The sequence below is a fragment of the Talpa occidentalis genome, unplaced genomic scaffold (genome assembly GCF_014898055.3).
Source record: "Talpa occidentalis isolate TD23 unplaced genomic scaffold, MPIMG_talOcc4v2.1 talOcc4.4, whole genome shotgun sequence".
In the NCBI taxonomy this organism is placed as follows: Eukaryota; Metazoa; Chordata; class Mammalia; order Eulipotyphla; family Talpidae; genus Talpa; species Talpa occidentalis.
The window spans coordinates 66,376,979-66,398,864 of NW_023604295.1; the positions used below are offsets into that span (position 1 = coordinate 66,376,979).

General features: G+C 33.4%; 1 protein-coding gene across 3 annotated transcripts in view; it reads right to left on the bottom strand.

Moving 5' to 3' along the window:
• EPHA3 (EPH receptor A3) overlaps nt 1–21,360 on the bottom strand; it is a 323,744-nt gene extending 302,384 nt beyond the window's left edge. For all 3 annotated transcript variants that reach the window (XM_037526637.2, XM_054700691.1, XM_054700690.1), the window contains exons 1-4: nt 21,218–21,360; nt 20,771–20,947; nt 16,446–16,508; nt 4,192–4,531 (exon numbers count right to left, since the gene is read on the bottom strand). In XM_037526637.2, the coding sequence (XP_037382534.2) occupies nt 4,192–4,279 (88 nt within the window). In that variant the 5' untranslated portion in view covers nt 4,280–4,531; nt 16,446–16,508; nt 20,771–20,947; nt 21,218–21,360. The remainder of the gene's footprint in view (nt 1–4,191; nt 4,532–16,445; nt 16,509–20,770; nt 20,948–21,217) is intronic.
• Between the last annotated feature and the right edge of the window lie 526 nt (nt 21,361–21,886).

A 21,886-nucleotide genomic window follows, 5' to 3' on the forward strand; every position in this document is an offset into this window, starting at 1 on the left:
ATGGGGCGTTTGCAATTGTATGGGGGAATATAAAAATAAAATTTAATATTTAAAAAAAAAAAAATAAATAAATAAAAAGTATAAATTGAAAATGTTGATGGTTAAGTAAGGCTGGTTGTGTTTATAAATCTATTATTATTGCCAGAATATTTGCTATTCAAAATAGTTTTTAGTTGTTCATATATGATAGGGACTAGAATAGTGTGATGCATGAGACATAAAAGTGAGGACAATGGGGGTCTCAAAGAGGACATTTTCTCAACTTTAATTATAAGTATCAATATTAGTCTTTAGGAAGATAGAGATTCAGAATGAATGAATTCCATGACAGATTTTGAGAGGTTACAAAAAGTTTCTTTCCGGCACAATCAAAATATTATCCTAGCAATTCAGGTTGTCAGTAAAAGCTTAAACAAATTTGCTGATAATCCTGTTAATGACCCAGGTCAAGTGTTAACTGTTGTGGGTTATAAAATAGTGAAATTAAGGTTTCTCCTACCTCCAGGCAAATAACACAGTTATAACTGAGGTAGAGGGGGTGTAGGGGCAAGCTATTAGGAGAGCTATTAAATTACAAAAATGTATAATGCATTCAATTATTTAGTCTACCATGATGAAATGCTATTAGAAGCCAATGTTAAAAAAAAAAAAAAACTATAAAAAGGATAGTTTAGATCTATTAATGTTTAAATCTCAATGTATTTTTATTTGAGGGTAAGAGTTTATATATGAAAAGTGATGCAATTAATAGCAGTATTAAAAATGGAACAATCCATTATTAAAATACTTATTGTCTCCAACATTCACCTATTATTCAATGGATGTACAGTATTCATCTGCAAGTTTTCCTTTTAAGCTTTAAAAAACCACATAGTCTCCTCTAGTACTTTGGAGATTTATGTTTAGTGAAACACATTTCAAACAAATGGTGTCCCACCCACTCCAATAAAAGTCTTACAAAACAAGTAGTATATAAATATGTAGATTTAACTCTGCTCACTTTTACTTTGGAAATGCTAATTTCTAAAGCAAAGAACTCAATGGGTAAATGTTCATCTATTTATGAATATGCTTTAGGTAGATAAAATGATTTAGTGTATTAAGTACTGATGAATAAGCAGTATATTCTGCCTCAGATTGCTTCAAAAGTAGAAAAGTGTTTAAAGAGGGTATTTTATCGAATGTTAAAAGATATTGAACAAATAAAAGTTTATATCAAGTTTATATCAGCACTTTATATCAAGTTTTTAACTTCTTTCCACAGTTATTTCCAGTTTCCATGATCATCAACCATCTGGGATGGAAACAGGGAATAAATGTCTGAGCTTCCCTAATAATACACAGTGTAGCCATCCTATTTTATCATGCATGCAAAGTAGTTGATTTCTCACTGGAGGTATTTCTTGAAGTGTCATATAAACAGATAGCTGATAATATATTAATAAAGTCCATTCAGCTTTATAAAGTTCCTGTTAAAGTATATAGGCCAATTCTTCATTTAAGTAATCACTGAAATTATAAATAATCTATCACCATTGAGAGGCCAGTGAAAGAAAGTATCGCTTGGAATCATTTTCTTGAAAGAACATTACAAAGTTATTTGTAACTGGATTCATAAAAGGAAAGTTAAGATTAAACTTTTCCTAAGTTTTTGTTCTCTTTTATTGACCCATAGTATTTCAATATTGATATTTCATTATCAAATCTCAAATTATAAAACACATGCGGGCAAGTTTCCTAGCGATTAACTCAATGGCTTGGTTTGGTTCTCTTTTAGTTCCATTGCCCCTAACTTCATAATAGATTACAGAATAAATTCTAGAAAAATTTGCCAGTAAATTTCTAAGGTATGAAAATGTACTTTTGATCATAGTATTATAAATGCAAGCTAGTATTCATATTAGTTTTCAAAATTTATGTGAGAAAGCTATGTTTATCAGTTTAATTTTACTATTTTCCCTTCTATAACATATATGAATTTTCAGAAGCATTGCTTTCTATTCAAATGACATTGTTAGAAGAATTCCATGGAAATCTCAGCATATACTTGGATGTTCACTTTTTATGCTACACAACTCAACTACTAAAATCCAAACTACCATATCAGTATTTAAAATCCATATTACTATAATTAAATCAGTTATTTGAAAATTTGTTTCAAACCTTCCCTTCATAATCTCAGAAGGGGAAGGAGTCACTACCCATAGGGCAAGATCTAGAAAGAATAATCCCATGAACAATAAGCTTCTATCAAGCAAATTAAATGTAAATTGTTAGATTTCTAAGTATATTTGCACTTCCACATACATATTGCCAATTTGTACCTGTGTATGTATATACACTAAATACCCAAACATATACTAGTTGTGACTTAAAAGCAATTTCATTTGATTGCTTATTATATTAAATTGACAATTACAAATTTTATGTAGGTGTGAATGTGCTTAAATGATCTTTTTTGATTTTTCAATTTACTGAAGTTATGTTTTCTATACACAAAAAAATCGACTTTCATTTATATGCCTGTACATTATTAATTCAATAAAACTCATTATCTAAGTAGTTCACAAATATTCCCCCCAGAAAAATGCAACTTATCATAGCAATGTGGGGATAATATTACTCTTTTTCTAGTATTGTCAATATTGTCAATGTCTTCAATGAAACAAACATTAAAAAACACTAATTTTAACTTATTGATATGTTATTCATAGCAATGATTGTTTTTGCTTTTCACTCATGAAGAATGATTGACCACTAATTTCAAATAAACATTTCAATTTGATCTGTAAAAACAATATGTCACCTGCAGGTAAGATGATCTTCTCGATCTTTTTATTTTACAATTTTTAATTTCTCAATTAAAAGAAAACAGAATTTAATGAAAATCAGCTAAATTGATAGAGGCAGTCACTAAGGAAAGAATGAAATTAAACTGCTCTATTAGCAGTGAAAGTAGGTCACCAAATATGAGACAGCTTTTATATTTAATTACAAAGTTTCTAAATATTTTGGGTTTTTGCTTGTTTTTGAAATACTATATTTTAAATAATTATGGTTTGCCAATATATATTTCTAGTAAATGACACAATATAGAATATAGCATTTACATATCATTCAGTTTGCTAAAGTGCTCAATGTTCCTATAGTAAGTTACAAATGATTAGAAGAAATTCAAATATTTAAGTGGTGTGGCTTAAAACAATTTTTCAAAGAAGTTTTGGCCTTAAGAGTTAGTGATTGTATTCACAGATCATTAGGAACAGACTACAAAAGGTATACAGGGAAAAGCAATGAATGTATTAAGTAGACAATTTTATAGGAAACATTGGTGTCTTTAGTATTAGGTTTGCACTTTAATCCATTGAAAAGAGATGTATGCCCATTACAACGAAAATAAATAACCCAACCTCAAGGAAATGCCATTTGCTGCATATGAACATTCTTTCCTAATTTGCTATTCAGTTATTTACTATAATGACCCAGGAGATTTTCCCCATTCATTAAATTCATTCTCCTATTTGTAAATAAGTCCTTAAACAAAGAGAATCCAACCTAAGCTTATTGTAATTCCTGCAAATATTACTTATGTTAATGTGGCATATGCTGCTCATTAGAACCTGTACCATAAAGCTTACTCGCCTGGTGGGATACACATCACTTCGATATAGCAGTTGCAACACACACACACACACATCTCTGCTTCCACAAACATTGATTTCCCTTTAGTTCATTCATAAATGCCACGATCCGAAGTAGGACAACCTGTCATTATCTTTAAACACACTAAAGAATGTAGAGAGGAGGGCTGGATTTTCTTTTAAACTTCTCAGAGTACTACATGGTCATAATTAGAAAATGAAATGCTGCCACGGCTATTTGGGAATTAACATCCCGGTTGTAAAAGTGGAGAGTGTTTCTTCCTCTCTTTCTGCTTAAAATTAGCGAAACAAGTTAAATGCTTGAATTGGTATCAGATTAAAAACAGTTGAGGTTTAAACAATCAAAAATACCTCTTATTAAAGTATTTTAAAGGACAACTGAAAAATAAAAGCACATCTTAGTTTACTCTCAAAGCAAACCCCTTGATTCTGAAGCACCTTAAGGACCTGAAAAGGTTTCGTGAGAACGTGCTCTGAGGAGCTTTAGCCCTGCGGGGCTGGGCTGTGCGCGCTGCTGTACCTGGCTTACCTTCATTGGAAGGTTGGAGAATCAGTTCCCCGAAGCAGCTGAGAACAGAGCAGCTGAGAAGGAGGAGGATGGAGAAGTGACAATCCATGTTGTTGGTGCAGAGGGCAGTGAGAGGAGCATATCTCCATGAAGCATGCCACTGATGTGAGGGGGAGCGCTCTGATTGCTGGAGAAGTTACCATGCTCCGCTTGCAGGCTGATGTCAAGTTTGACACTGGAGATAAGGAGGAGTCTGGCTGCCTTTCCGCGAACCTCGCTCAGGGACATCCCAGGGTCCTAGTGCCGTCGGAAGCGATCTCTGAAGATGAACAGCACAGCAGGAGCCAGTTTGCAGATAGCTCTGAAACACAGAGTTGGGAAGGAAGTGGGAGGGAGTGTAGGGATGTCGCCAGTGGGGCAGGAAATCCAGAAGTTGTGAGGGGGGATAGTGGTGGGGTGAGAAAAACACCCTCTCTTTATTTTCAATGAAAAGCAGCTATTTTATTGTTTGCTTTAAGGCTAAGTCGCTGAAGAAATGAGAAACCCTGACAGTGTCACAGAGCAGTGTGAGTGGAAAAGAAGCCAAATGCCAGAGAAATGTTTGTTATTAAAAGAACAAAAGCATTTCCTTCAAAAAAAAAATCAATGATGATTGTATAATTCAAAGGGAAATTAGGATGATTCTTTACTATGTTCCATGTGATCATGATTATTCACAGGTCCTTTGTCATGCTGAAGGACTCTACTACAGAAACTCTTTTTAGGGCTACACCAAATGGTATTGGGTCTTTAAATGGATTTTGCACAGGGATTTCAATGCAAGTGGTTTTCCACTTTTCGTCTGGTTTGCAAAATTAACCTTTAGCATCTTAAGGAAATGAATTAGCCATTCCTAGCAATAGCTACTGGTCAGCATTCATCCCCTTTCCTGCATTGTGGATATAAATAAGAGTAATACAAATCAAATCTAAAGTTCTTATTACACCTCGCTAACGCCTTCCCTCACCACTTAGCAGCATTAGCATGCTGGGCTCTGTGACATAAATAATGCATAATTCACAGCTCCCCATCAGTTTTTCAAGCACCTTCAATCTAATAATGGTTGAACACTGTTCTTTAACTTTCCAAATTCAATGGCTACATAACAGTAACCATGCAATTCTCCACTTATTCTACGCCCCATGATTATAAATGGTTTGTCTTATTTCCTGTTCCCTTGTTGGACAGTGTAATTGTAATCTACTCCAGCCAAATAATTTTGTAATTTATAATTTAAGAACAAGTCTTACTTATCTTTAAAGCATTCCCCAGAAAATGATTGTTCAACTATCCTCCCACTCATCTGTCTTTTCCATTCTAAACAGAAAACAAGACTCTTAGATTCCCTGCACAACTACAGAATATAAAGGTATGTTGACAACTTTAAGACCATTGATCAATTTTAAAACTCTAAGTTATGGGATGTAAATAAGGATTTGACAGGCCCTTGCTAATAATATATTCATTTCACAAATACCATGTTTTGAACTAGTCTGATAATACTTTGCTGACTGGCGTGGGGTTTGGGAGGTAGGTAGAGGGAGCCATGGGGAATGAATGACCCCTGGATTTTCTGTGGATGCCTTGTTACTTTGTATCTCTAACTTCTTCCCACATTATGTCACTGGAGGCTGTAGAACTCTCTTCAAGTGCCAAGTCTGTCAGAATTGAAAATAATGACAGATACTGAACAGAGGACTCAGATAGTGGTGACTGCGGCATTTTTTAAAGACTACAGAACAACTGTAGTCTTTCCATTAGGCACAGTTCCATTGTTCTAGGTTTAGATAAGATTTGTGTGAGACTTGAAAGAAAATAAAATCTTATTTGGAAGTACAGATTTTAAAACATTTTGGAAAACATGCCAATGGGTGCTGATATGCACAAATAGTGGTTCTCTTCACGTGAATTCTCTTTTTCACACTCAAACTGGTTATCACTGTGGCTTACAGGAAGTGATAATACTATCAAAATGAGTAAGCTACAATTCCTGATCATGGAATATAACGTAAAAATATAACATGGAATATAATATAAAAATATAACATGTCAATTATAGACTCCACAAGTCAAGTAGACTTTAGACAGTAAGAGTTTCTATAGCTGGAACAACCATTCTGGATAGATGTGAGAAAGGGTGATGCCAAGCAAACAGAAGGCAACAATGAACTTGATCACAGCAAGAGTGGACAGAGGTGAGGGTAGTTAATTCATAAAGGAAGTTCTTATCAAGAAAGACAAAACTGAGTTGCAGAGCCTCTCCTGGTGGGGCAGGCGGTTGAGTGCCACGCTGTGAAGCTGTCCGCAGCCACTGCAACACTGGTTCGATCCCGGCTGGCCAGCGAGGGTCTCACATGGCACGGCAGACCTCTCCTGTCATGCCCACTGCTCCCCTCAGCAGTGTATTTCAGTGGTCTGCCTGTTCTGTTCCCTGTTCTGTCTCTGGTGAATCCTCTCACCCTCCAGTTTATCTGGCCTGTACCCCAGTTCTTGTATAAATAAATAAATAAATCTTTAAAAAAAAACAAAAACAAAAAAAACTGAGTTGCAGCTGGAAACATGAGTTCATTAGTTAGAGGATGGTCCAGAAGGCTTACAGGAAGACAATGTAACCTAAACAAAATCAGATTAGTTTCCAAATGAAGGCAAAAGAAAGCATGTAGTATGTAGAGCAAAGAACATGTGTGGTATAAAGAAAGTCAGGAAACTAGGAGGTAAAGGGTGGGGAGACAGTGCCAAGAGGTGTTCTATTAAAGGCTGATGAAAAAAATGCAGGGATTTCTATGGCACATGTCAATGATGTTATAAAACATTGTGTTCAAAAAAAGGAGACATCGAAAGTATTTCAGCAAATAGTAACTCAATCATATCTGAGTTTGGGGAAGAAACGTTACCAATAGCATAGTTTCTCACCTGTGGTCTAAGGACCACCTGCTATTATTATTCCAGGTGCTATAAGTACCTGGGATACTTTTTAAAGTTTCATATTCATCCATTCGACCCACCAACACTTACTGAATCTAATCTCTAGTGTTGTGACCAAGGAAGTGCAACTTGACAAGCTCCCAAGATGATTCTCATTTTCCCTGATGGTTCAGAATCACCACTTAATTTGAAGGAGAGAAAATCAAAGGCAGGCTGGGGAGATTTGAGGCTATTTTTAAAGTAAAACTAAAGTGATAAGGAATTAACCTAGAATCTATCTAATAGAAATAAGATACAAGAATAAATATGCATTGGATATTAAATAAATATTCTTCCAAAAATTGGGTTGGGGATTGAGTAAGAAGAGATGATTAAGATATTTACAATATTTAGTTCATTGAATAGATTAGCTTAACAAAATGTGAGTTCGTGACCACATATTAGATTCAGCAAAGCATAGCTAACACCTTGTCTCCACCCCTTACAATAATTTAGAATGATATCAAGAAAGTTTGTCAAATGTTAAATCAAGATACATGCGGAGGGTTTTCATAGTACAGGAGGTAGGGAGGTAACTCAAATTAAGGGTCAACAGATACTCCTCTGGAGTAGATGGCAATTGAGTGGCATCTGGAAATAATGGTTTTTTTTTTTTTTTTTGGAGAGAATGAGAAATATCTCTATTAGTAGAGAACAGATTTTGAATGGATGTCAGAGAGTACTGGAAGGTGGAGAAAGGAGGCATAGGAAGGAGAAAAGTCATGAAGAATTCTGCAAGTTCTCCTAAAGACTTGAGGATGATATGGGCAGAAGAGGCACATTCAATATGCATTTTAGAAAGATCATATTGATATGCCTAAGCGGGTATATAAACAGAAGCAAAAACACGAATTAGGAGCTAAGAGATCAATTAGAAGCCCTTTGTAATATGATAGCCAGTATCATGTAGAGGTAGTAGCGGAATTCTTGAATCACCAACCAAGGTCACTGCCCTGGCTATGTTTCTTTAAGTAAAATTCTTATGCTAAAGGAGCCTTTCTTGGGGGGGGGGGGGTTGTAAGATTATAAGCAATTTGGAATATCACAGATAAAATATAAGCTTAGTGCTTGACACATTAAATGCATTCACTACATTAAATTTTTTTTTTAACTTAGTAGAGAGATCTAGCAGGTATGACACTGACCAGTGATGGCACAACTAGAATTCATATAAATATAAGGGCATGGTTGGTAAAACTTCATAATAAATTGATTATAAGAAATTAAATAGATGGAAAAGTCTAGGAGACCTTTCAATTTCTGACTGGAGTAAAGATGTAGTCAAGAATGCAAGAGAGACTTGAGGAGAGAAAATGGGCATAGAATATAAATAATTCTATTTTAGATGTATCTAACTGAAGTGACCAAAGGAAAACCAAAGGTAGATGAACTATTAAGAGACCAATTCCTTGACTAAATTTGTTCCTTTGGAAATAATTTCCTTGCAAATAGCCTATAAAAAATAACTAGATTCATTCATGCAAGCAGAAGTGTTGGCAGGAGGATTACTTTTCCAAGGATGAAAATCTATCATGGACCAATATTTAAAAAGCAGGCAGAAATAGACAAGAGCAAAGAACTCGAAGAGATGAGCATGTTAGAAGTGAAAGCTTTGAAGAATTTCACAAACAGTTCATGGTCAACAGTGCAGGTAGCAAAAATATCCAACATGATAGTCAGTGATAGGCAATTGCTTGCAATTGCTTTTGACACCTAAGATTTTGACAGCTATTGATTTTGACAACTTTGGTGGTAGCATTTTTAGTAATTGGGCTGCAAGTAAGATTAAGGCAAAAAAATAAATGGAAAATGAGATAGTAGAAATAATAAATATACTACTCTTTCAGGAACAAATGCCAAATGCTTAGAGAATGCAAGCCAAAGAATGGGGAAAGCAAAGTTTATAGAAAGTATTTAAAAAAAAAAGTGGAGAGGTCTACATGAATCCCCCCTCCTGTTCTTAGCTGACTAGTGATGCAATTAATTGACAAGGACTTTAGTGGATAAGTTGGGAATGTGGAGAAATGGTGGGAAAGTAATGAGTTCTGTTTAATACATGGTGAAGTACTACTGCAGATATTTGAGACAGCAGTTGAATATAAGAAGGTAAGGCCAGGCAGAGACTGCAAATTTAATAACCATTGGTAAATAAAGAGTAGCTTGACCCACTGAAATATATAAAATTATCCAAAAGTATTATAAACAGTGAGAGAGAAAAAGGATATAGAATAGAATTATGATTAAATAAAATATTTAGAAGACAGTGGATATACAATTACTAGAATGTATTGATTAAGAGGAAAAACTGAAAAGGAAAGAAAAAGAGAATAGTTGGGGATGAAAGTTTCAGATGAAATCCACCAAACTGAAAAAGTTTGAAGTAGAGTGAAAACAAAATTATTTTTCCGGTTAAAGAAATGATCAAAGGACTGAGAATCCTATCCAGGAAATCATGTATAGAACCGTAAAATAATTTAGAGTCTATCACCTAACAGAGCTAACTAGAATAGTCATCTCTACATTGTGTTCACAGAGTCATAGGCAACAATAGGGAAAGGATCTGAAATATCTTGCCATTAAACAAATTAAATATGAGAAAAAGTAGTTATGAGATATTTTACAGAAGATCTGTTACATCAGTGTTTGGGTGTGATTAGAAGAACAATAACCCAAGGAATCTTCGTGAAAGTCAGATTTTTTTTCAGTTACTGAATTCAGTTACTGATTTTTAATTAGCAGTCGTCACAGTAGATAGCACACATTAATTTGTTGTTTATTTGATATCTGAATTAATATACATTGAATTTAAAGATGGAAGTTTATGCAATCAATCTAAAAATTAATGTACATAAATTAATTGAAAAATGATAACTCTAAGTTGGAAAGATTTCATCCAATTGTTATAAAGTCATCAAAAGAAAAACAAAACATGATCACAAATGTGATTTGTTGGGACTAACCAATGCTATTTAAAACATATTCTTACACTCACTTTTATAATTAACTCTGAAACATTTCTCCATTAAAAAAAAAAACAACTTGGGCCTCCCTGGTGGCGCAGGCGGTTGAGCACCACACTGTGAAGCTGTCCGCAGCCTCTGCAGCACCGGTTCAATCCCCAGCCCCCGGAGAGGGTCCCACATGGCGTGCAGACCTCTCCTGCCGTCCGCTGCACCCCTCAGCAGTGTATTTCATCAGTCTGCCTGTTCTGTTCCCTGCTCTGGCTCTGGTGACTCGTCTTACCCTCCCGTGCATCTGGCCTGTACCCCGGTTCTTGTATAAAATTAAATAAATCTTTAAAAAACAAACAATGCCAAAAAATAAAAAGAAACTTTACTACCACCATACTTCTCAGTCTTCCATTTCTCTTGCCAAAAGACAGTCCAACAAGCCCAGGGTTCATTTTAAAATCTAAGGAAAACATCCTAGAGTTCTGAGCAAGAGCATATAGGACTTGAGGCAGTAGTGGGGAATGAATAATATTTTTTGGCTCAAATAGAACCTGTATCAGTTCTTTTAAGTCCATTTTGGAGAAGTAATCATATGTTTGCACATGTAAGTGTGTGTATATATACAGAGAGAGAGAATCACATACATACTACAGACATAAAATACTGGATTGATACACTATCCAACAGTGTTTTTAGAAAGGGAATCTCAACCTTCAATATGGAGGATATTGGGAGGTCATTAAGATACAAATTCTGATTTAATAAATCTAGGAGGAGATTTGAGATTCTGCATTTATAACAAGCTCTGACACTCTATATGGTAAATTTCTAGAAGACATATATCTTCCTTGAAAAATTAATAAAAACATGTAGATATATATTTAAACATAAGAATTAAAATAAGAAAAAGTCAGGTGGTAAAACTATGAGAATACATAATCCAATCGATCCATCTTATCTTCCAATGAACTTGAAGGTAAATTTAATGCTCCCACAAACCACTTGATAATAATTTTTTACCCTAAATCCCTCTCTTTTTGAAGGTATATAGTTAAGACTAATTCATCTTTAGTGTGATTTCTCATTCATTTTCATTTAAATTACTCTGAAAGTATTCTATAATTTGCTGATCTGCTTTATTATTTAACTGTTTCAAAGGTATGAGATGTTTGCCCAATATTTTAAGTTCTTTAAAGACAAATACCTAACATGGTTCAACTATTTCATAATACAACTGATGTTTGATAATTTTTCAAGACTTGTGTTAAAAGACCATATTTCAATCATCCGAATAGATCTGCAGACTTAACAAATTTAAGAAAACCACTGCAAAAGCAAACCTATGGAAATAATACAAAATGAATTTGTATTTCTTAGTGTTAGTATGTTTAAAGATGAAAAAATAAGGCCTCTCAATTATGATCAATTAATTTTATATACAAAATAACATTTTAGTTTTCTCAACTCACTGCTAAACAGTTCAGTGAAACAAGCAATAGATATATGGAGTATTGATTGAAGACAAAGTTTGTTAATGATATAACAAAAGCTAAATTTATGGGTCAGGTGAAAATGTGGGTGCATCCAGAATATTTTTAACATAAAGTAAAAGGTGGAAAAAGATTATTAAATGCTCTATAGAAGTATATTTTGAGAACACATGGCTTCAATTTTGTTTCTCCAGTATCTTGTAAGCCATAACATAAAATAGCATTACTCAATACAGAAAAATTAACTGATTATGTGCTTGTCTAACCATAGTCGTCAATTCAGTTGGGAACTGGAAAAATAATCCATATTAAGTCATAAGGATCTTATATTCAACAGTGTCAACCATTTGTGATTTTTCACGGATGCTCTGGTTTCCACAAGTGCCCAAATAACCTCACCTGTTTTTCTAATTTGTCTCCTAGACTGTGCTATGGGTCAGTGATCCCTATTATGTCACGTCAATACAGTGGTTAAATAATGATAAATAATTTAAAATGTGGCAGGTAATCCACATCTTAATGTCAATCATCTTTACCCAGACAATATTCCCCAAGTTTAGTGGAAGCTACTTCTATTTCAAAATCTAGGCTTTAATATATTCAAATAAATTTCCTTAAATAAAAATATATATATATTTTAGAAAGGTGATTGTAACTTCAAAGGTAACGAAACTCAAAACTTAATCAAGTTAAGATGCATTTCACCTGAAGCATCCAAAAATAATTACAAATATTCGTATACTTTTTTTCAAGACAAGAAATTATACTTTCCTCAATGTCTTAATTATGGCAATAAAAAGATTAAGAGTCTGCATTCTATATTCTTATTATTTAAATGTATTATTTTGTAATTTCTACTAATGAGTTACTTTACGGTGAGCTCAGATTATGCTCAGAAGTTCAATAATCACTTAAAAATTATTTTTTGAAACACCTGGATAAGTAAAGTGACAACTTGGAGCTTTTTCAGTTCCCTTTGGATTACAAAAGCTAGAATAAATTTAAAGGTCAAATTCACATTTAGGATGTCTTTCTATTGCAAGTGCCACCATGTCTAAAGAAACTAAGGAGTAACACCACATGCCAGTACTCACTTCAGGAATTTTTTCTGTCGAACCTGGCTTAATAAAACGCTGTAGGTCATGCGATCCACTAGAGGGCTCTGGAGAGGCAGCTGCCACGTCAGTGGAAGGTTCCCAAGTGTAACTCAATCCTATAGACACAACACCCAGAGGTCTTTGCAGAAATTAGCACAACTTTATTTTTAGGTTTTACTTCATTATTTCCTGAGTGGCGGTAATGAAAAAGGGTATGAATGTCTATGAACATTGTTGAGTTTTATCTAATCACGTATCTTTCTTCTACTTACCTTATTTGGACCTGAAGATATGTTTATAGTAGAGCTGAGATATCAAGAAAAAAAAGTCAGATTTGAATACTAATCCAGAGAAATGTAACCATTTCCACACTAAAAAGTGTTGAAATGAGAGATATTGTTTCTTCTTTGTAATTCTTTTTACACTGTGTTTCCTCATCAAATTTCTAATCCCCATTGAAAGATGGAAGAATGACTCAAATTTGCAGTAGAGTTCAGGTAGTTTTTGCAAAATGTATGACTTGTTAAAATGAAATAGAATTGACAGTGGAATAAAGATGATACATAAAATAGTCATCACCTAAGAAGTCCTTTCAGTATATGGAGCACAGAGAGAACAGGGGCTTCTTTGCAGCTTAAGGGGAAAAAGTTATTGCACAAAGCAACAACTACAGCCAAAAAAAAAACAAAAACAAAAACAAAAAAACCCTGAATAATTTGATCTAGGCATTTTAAATGTAGAGGTGTACTACTTCTAGAAGGGATCAAAATAAAAATGGATACATCAAATCTGCTAATATGTTTTGGGGCAGCAATGAACCTAATGTTCCTGTAGAATTGCTCCCATTAGTAAAAGTAATTCAGCTCATCATGACTTTCAAGAGAGACATTATACAGTTTTTGAATAATTCATAACATTCTTGTAAGGGTGAGCTTTTCCTCCAGAGGAGAAAAACTCCTCTCTTTTCTATAAAACTAAATTTCTTTTCTATAACCTAATCTCTCTTCTATATTTGCTGCAAGAACTTGAATTATCTGTTTCGATATTCTTCAGAATGGAGGTTTGTACAATTTCCATAATACTTAACAATGTCCTTGTTAAGAGTCTTCTAGCTCAAGAATATATTTAATGCATTACTGGGGACCCTTCATTGATAGAGCAATATGCCAAACCTAAGAAATACCATACTGTATTATGACAAGTCTGATGAAATCCAGAATACTGTATTGTTAGAAATATAAGGTAGATGCTAAGGAGCTTTATGGACCACCTGTGACCAAAGTCTGAGCCTGCCAAAAGATGAGTTCATCCAAAATACTGTGCAATTAAACAAATAAAGTATAAATTCCAGGAGAGTAGATATTTTGGTCTGTTTTGTTCACTGCTGTCTTTTCAACATCTGAAACAGTGTATGGCACTTAGTAGGACCACAATCAGTAGTTGGTGAATAAATGAAAATGTAATTAATATTCATAATCATATATTCAAACTTATTTTGGTTGTTTCTTTTCCCTTCTTTGGACTATTTTTAGATCAGATTTCAACATCCTACCTACTATTTTGCTTCTTTTATTTTTCTTTACAAACTCTTCAACATAGACCAAAAATGTAAACACAAGAAGTTAGCAGTGAGTTAGGGAGACTTACTTCCCTGCATTTGAGCAAAATGATATATTTATGCATTTTTGATAGAAAAATTAAACTAGTAATCTTAAATCCCCAGTCCTTTGAAAACATAGTTGGGTTGATTAAGCAATACTAAGGGGCTGTTTAAATTAACTATTGACCGCTGCAAAATCTATTCTGAAATTATTCCTAAGGCAATGGATAAATAAAACTCTGCTCTGTATTTATTGACTTTGTCAATCTTTATGCTAACTTATTTATTTTCATTCATTATAAACTGATTTTATATAGAGGGATTTAAAGAGTGACAAAAGCAAAACAAATCTGTAATTTAACAAAACAATGAAATTATTTTCAGTTAGTAACTTTGGTCTCTTTGTAGCTGTTGAAATTTAAAATCCTTAAATACAGTATTTTATTTATGCTTTTCCCCCAAATTTAGAAAGAAGGACATTTTTATACCTTTTAGATTCCAAAAATTAAATCAGCCAGAGAGCTTTGGGTCTCATGTTTACATAAATAACAAGAACGTAATTATTTTACATGAATATTTAAAATGGCTGCAGAAGAAATTAGTTATTATTAATTTCTGGTGAAACTTTAATTTTTAGACTTCTGTAAAAGATACTTAGTGGGTTTTAAATTAATTATACAGAAATTTTAGGCCATTAAAATCATGAAACATAGCTCCTCAGGTTATATTGTAATAGAATAAACAGAAAAATTAAAAAGATTAGATGTGAAGAGTAAGAGAAAGTGAGATGTCAAGGATGATGACTCAGTTTTTGGCTTGAAAAACTGGAAAAAAGGACTCATTCTTTCTCTGTGCTCCCATGTATTTTTGTTATTATCAATATTATAAAATTCTAATCACAATTGCAAAAAAAAAACCAAAACAAATGACAATTGTCCATTATTAGTCAAAGATGTTATTTGGGATTATATTATATTATATTATGTTACATTACATTGTATTCTGGCTGTTTACTTGGTTCACTAAAGATAAACAGAAGATTAAAAAAAAGGAAAGGAAAAGCAGGTGTAAATTATGGATAGAGAATTCCTAATACCCCCCAAATCATCCTAACATCTAAAATAAGACTAGCAGGTATTTTTGCTCAATAATAAACCCTCTAGAAAGAGTAAGTGCTTAGAAAAATAGGATTAATATAATTTTGAGTGACAGAAACAATAATCTAATTAACATGATCAAGACACCACTTTTCCCCACTTTATGTGTATGAGCAATTCATAAATATTTAGAATCCCTGCATGATTTCATTATTAGTACTTATTCAGAAGGTCTTCTGAAGAGCAAATTTTCCATCTGTACTTCCTATTCATCTGACAAATCAAAACTTAGCAAATTTGGGTAGGGACCCCAAAATGCTATAAAAGTGCTTTTCACTGGTGCTAATAAATGACTTCCACTGGGGAGGATAGACAAGGTGATTAAGCAATGATGGACAGAAACTGGAAATAGAAGTGAAGATGTTCAAGTTCAAGACATACAGAAGGCCTGAACTCTTTAAAGCTAATTCAATAATGGGCACAGAAATCAATAGATGCAATTTATTTGTGATATATATGGATTAATTTTTTTCTAGTGCTTGGTGATCCTTTGGTTTTTTCCTATGCAAATAAAGATAGATAATGAAAGTAAAAAGCAATGACATTGTTTAAAATTCAACAAAAACAGAGACATGTATATACACACTCCCTTTGCCAGTTATCATCTAACTCAGTGGCTACTTTCCCTAAAAAGAGCAATTTGATTAAGAAGAACAGCATTTTCTATCATGGGTTTTAAAATTCCAGAATTTCAGGGCTTTTAATATTTAAATTTAAAAAGTAATAATCACAGGTTGATACTAAAATAATAATCTAATTTGTTGATTATATTTGTTTGCTAATGATATGTTTCTTGTTTAGATCAAAATAAGCTGGATCAAAATACATAATATGAAATATATTAATTTAGAAAGTTTAAAGAGAATGTGTTATGGCTTGGGGAGAGAGCCAACATATCAGATACGCTCCTCCAAAAATATTTCTATAAAAAAATGAAGTGCCAGATGAAAGCAATGTGATTAAAATATTCTACTTACCAAATTTTCATGAATGGGCCCATCAAAGGTAATTTCAGTATTTGAGCTGAAGTCTTGCTTTAACTAGAGAAAATGAATAAATAAAACCTTAATAGCAAAATAATATTAGAATATGCATCATATAATTAAATATCCAGGACACTACCTGCGCTTGCTTGTGCTCGTTCTCTGTCTCTGTCTCTGTCTCGCCCTCTTTGCCTCCCTGTAACTAAAATTACCTGACTCTTTCCAATAAAAACATTTTATTTAATGTTCATGGCCATAATCAAATATTAATTACAATGCCAGGAGTAGAGTTCATCAGCTTTAACTATCTGCAGGATTCAATTTTTGACAAGAGATATGCACAACATTGCAAAAACATTGACATTTTATTTAGTGAAAAAAGAAAATTGTTGTCCCTTATCAGAACCCTACAACTTCCCTCCAACCAAGGTAAACAGGTTAATTTCATATAGTGACATGAATTCCAGTGAGATTTAAGATCAACATGTTTGTAATGGGAATGCTGACAGCCACTTGATTGTAGTGATTGGAGTGTTGACATGGAGACTGTTTTACGTACAGTACATGTGAACCTACATAAAAGTGCTTAAGATTATTTTTTCAATAGTCAATATCAAAGAAAAATAATTATTTTTGTCATACTATGGCCATTATACCACTATACATGTATACACACACACATGATATATTAGAAGGAATAGATTCACACGCTTATGAGGACTGGCAAGTTCAAAAACTATAAGGTAGGCCAGCTGGATGGAGACCCAGTAAGGCCAATGCTCCTTTGTACCTGACAGCAGTGTGCTATATAAGCAACTGTGGATGAAAATCAAAGGCAATGTAATAGAGAAGTCTCTCTTGCTGAAGGGAGACCAGTCCTTTTGTTCTATTCTAGCCTTCATCTGATTGAATGAGACCCATTCACATTATGGAGGGCTATCTGCTTTGCTCAGAGTCCAACAAATAGTAATTTCAACTAATAACAACTTTATAGAAACATCTAGAATAATGATTAACCAAATTTTGGGATACCTGTGGCCTATAGCCAAGTTGACACATGAAAGTAACCATCCCAATCACGGCTAATCATGTTTTTTGAGATGTTTTGTGAAAAACTTTCATCATGACTGCACATTAAATGTTGTCAAATACTTTGCTTCATTTGAAAGGATCACATATTTTATCTTTTATTTTGATATGTAAATTAAAATGATTGATTTTGAAGATTAAAATAAATTTGCATTCCTAGGATTAATGCTACATAGTTAACAATCTTTTATCTTTTAATATATTTTTGTGTTCAATTTGCCAATATTTTGTTAACAATTTCTAAATGTATAGCTTTATGAAATATATTAATCTGTAATTTTCTTCTATTTAAATGTCTTTTTCTGGTTTGATATTGTGGGTATACTGGCTAAAAAAAGTTAGAAAATGATTCCATTTTTTTGGGTAGGCTTTACATACTATTCCTTGAATGTTTATTAGAATTTACCCATACAGTCATTGGGTCTGGAGATTTATTTATGGGTAAGTTTTAAGGAAATAATTCAATTTTATATAGGTCTAATTCAATTTCTCTGAGTAGCATTTTGAAATTTCCACTACAGTTAATTTATATATCTTTTGTTAACTATTCTATTATTTGTCAAATCAAATTTTCTCTTTCATTTTGTGCCTATTTGTTGTTATATTTTTCTAAGAATTTGTCCGTTTCACCTAAGTTCTTGAGTTTATTGGTATATGCTTTTTAAAATATCGATATATGCAATATAAATTAGTTTGTACTTCATTCTCTGAGAAAGGTCTAACATTTAGAAATCCAAAAAAAGCTATTGTTCTAGTGATATTTTTAAAAACTTTTTACAAAGTGTAAATGACAATAAGGAACTTATCCTTGTACACTCATTTCTAAAATTCAATAACTATTTTGAATCGTAGCCTCGCTCAGCAGCCTTAAAATGTGTTTACCCGTGACTGGTTAAAGACAAATGTTAGCGGTGGGGTTAGGCAGAGAAGACATTGAAATTCACAGCACATTATATTTCAATTAACTTTAATATAAATTATAAACTATTAACAAATGTAGCTAGAAAATAAAGTTCTTTGCATTTGTCTATTTCTAGTCTTTGTCAAGGTTAAGTACACAAGAATGGTAATAGCTATAATTCTTTATAGACAGTCAGTTATTTCCTATTTTGGGGTTAAAGAAAATTTAACCATTCTATTTCTAACTTCTCCAACTAAAACTCTATATTTGGTTCTCGTATTTTCAATTCTAATAGCATAGTAATAAAAAATTTCAGGAGACTAATAGTTTTTCAAGTAGTTTTCACAAACCTCCCTGTCACACTGAAATTTACAAAATGAAAGAATTCTTTAGGCAAGAGTCCTACTATTTATAGTCACATAAATACTGATACTGTTATGATAAAATTTGTAGCTAGAAGTATTCTTTTTTTCTTGTTCTTGTCAAAACCAGAAATTAAACACCTGATAAGGTTAGTTCAAGTCTCTACCCTACCATTTACAAAGCGGGGAATGGTTAAAAATTTTGAAATTTGATGTATTTTAAAACCATGCTCAGTATAGATCAAGGTTTAAAGATTTTAGGTTACATTTTTTTTGAAACACTGCTCAAGCTACTTTTTCCTTGCCCTCACCTTCTCTATCCCCAAGGTCTCTGCAAAAATCAATCTGGTTATCCAATGACAGGGAACTCAGCTTTGAAATTATAGCAGTAAAAATTCTGATTCCCCTTTCCGGAAGTCACCAAGTTGTCCTTTTTTATATCACTGTAATACTTTGTTCTTGTAGGACATTTAGGCTGAATAGAGAGATCACTTTCTCCAAAGAAAATTATAGAATTTAATAAAATCTGTAAACTATATTTGCCTATAGCGAGAAGGTAAGTGATCAAAGAGAAAGTAACACCTTTTTTTTCAAAAGCTCTCTTTCCTTCACACTACAACATTCTAAAAGCATTTTGAGTTCTATAATAAGAAGCACATTCACAAACAAATGAAATTAAACACTCTCTGATGGTAACACCATCTTATGATTGGGCAGCAGCAATGATATAAATGGTGGTCAATTTTCCTTTCTTTTCTTGCTATTAAATGAGAAAACAAGTCCATTTCATTTTAAATAGATCTTAATCATAAAAATACAGTCACCATGTTAGTTGAAATGGTCTGGTCTCTAAAAGCTTGCCATTTATCACCTAAGGAATGTTAGATTTACAGTAAGATCAGCCTTTAAAGTATGAAAGATGTACAATATCGATTGTGGTGGAAACAGCAAAAGTCTGCATTTTAAGCAACTTTGTCTGCCTTCAACATCAGCAGATGCCATTGATGAATTCCAAATAGAAACATGTGAGATTTATCCTCCTGTACGCGCTTTTCTCAACCAACATTATCCATTCACTCAGAAGCACTTATGTTACTGGAACAAGAACAACAAAAAGAAATAGAGCTTGCAATGCAATGGGGCAAGGTATTTTTTGCCTAGATATTTCACATAACTGTATTTCATCTATAAGGTATATTCTGAAAGACTATAATGTCTGCTCTAATTCAATCAGGGAATATTTTTATGCAAAAAAAAATCCACTTGGGTTTAAAAAGGACAATTTTTAATAAACTTCCAGTGTCTAAATATTGATCTTGATGACAATATTACCCCTATTTTCAACAAGATGCATAATAATATGATGATCATTATAAAAAGTATGACACAAATTCGGAATTTAGTGCTAGTTCTAACTTAGTGCATCCAAGAACACATGACAGAACATTTACTTCTTTTATCATTACTAAATTTATCCAAAAGCACAATATATAACAAACAGGATATAAATCATGAAATTTCACAACTTTTAATACATCAGTAAGATAATGAAACAATTCAAAATGCAACTTCTTAGACACTATCAACATCAACATTTCATATGAAATTATGTATCATCTCATGTTTTCTCTAATATATTGGTTATGGTTTAAAAACAAAAACTCTAGTAGCAGTTATTCGTTAATCTTTCACTGAAAAAATGATAAAGTTTTAAGGAATTCTAAAACTAATGACCTAGTTAAAGTATTTCTGGAGTACAATTGTGGTAATGATGATACAGGGCGGCAAGAGGCACTAAAACTAACCAAGGACACGGCCCCCAATAGTTTACCAGTCACTGTCTGAGCTTTTTACCCACACGCACAATTGTAAAGACTACTCAGGCTCAGAGAAGAACAAAGGGATTTATTTAACAAACCAGGGAAAAACAAAGGGTTACTGAGGCCAAAAATGGCCGTTTACCGCACCTGAAGCCATGTCCAGTGTTTTCAAGTCTTAAATAAAAGCAGCTGAGACTGTGTCTTCCTGCCACGGGAAAGCAGAGATCCCCTACCAAACAATAGGCCATGTGTCCAAGATGGCTTCTTTCTGCCTCTGCACACACGTGGCAGCCAGACTATAGGCCAGGTTCCGACTCAGGAAGACTGCAGAAGAGACAACAGGAGATGTTCCATGAGCTGCAGAGATGCCCCAGCACAGCACCAGAGAAGCAACACTCAAAACAGCAGCTACAGCGGTCAAATGACCCGACAAACAACCAAAAACACCTGGCTTGGGGCGATCGCCTACTCTGCCAGCCGCACAGCAGCAAAACCAGGAACAATTTTAGTTGCTTGCTATTTGCAAAGCCTCTGAACTTCTCTCAAAACAGCAGCTACAGCAGGTGAAATGATCGAATGAGGCGCCTTACTCACGCATCTCAGCAGCAAAACTGGAAACAAAAGCCTCCAAACTTTTCCTCTCTGAGGCTGGCTAAAAGCCTTCACATTTAAGGCCCACCACAGCCTTTTAAATGATCCAGCACAGTGGGGGCCAAAATCCACTGACCCCTCATGCTGAATCCCCAAACACTGAATGAATCTGCTACCCTTTTGCTGGCACTTATTTATCAGTTGCTCCACCCCACCTTTCAACATTTTCCCTGGGGCTATCTATCCCCACCAGCAACCCCCTTCAGAGGACACCACATGTAAACAGTCTTTTGGCTTTACCTACCAGTTACAATGATACTTGTAACAAAGAGAAAAAACAAAGATATTCCAAACAGAACTGTGATTTAATAAATGCCATGTGACTGACTATTATGTATCTATCACAAAATTCTCTTTGCATTTAATTGTCTGATAAAATACTAATTATAGAAAATATGAAAAAAACATCAGACTGTAGAAATGTATGCATTAAAAGGTGGCACACTTACATTGGATATATATGAGGATATATATGATGGAAAATACATAAAAATTACCAATTACACCGCAGTAAAATTATATTTTTTAGTATTTTTTGGTGTCTGTTCTCCCTCTCCTTTTAACGTTTATGTTCTACATTATAAATATAAAAAAAGTTTTCATTTGTTTTCT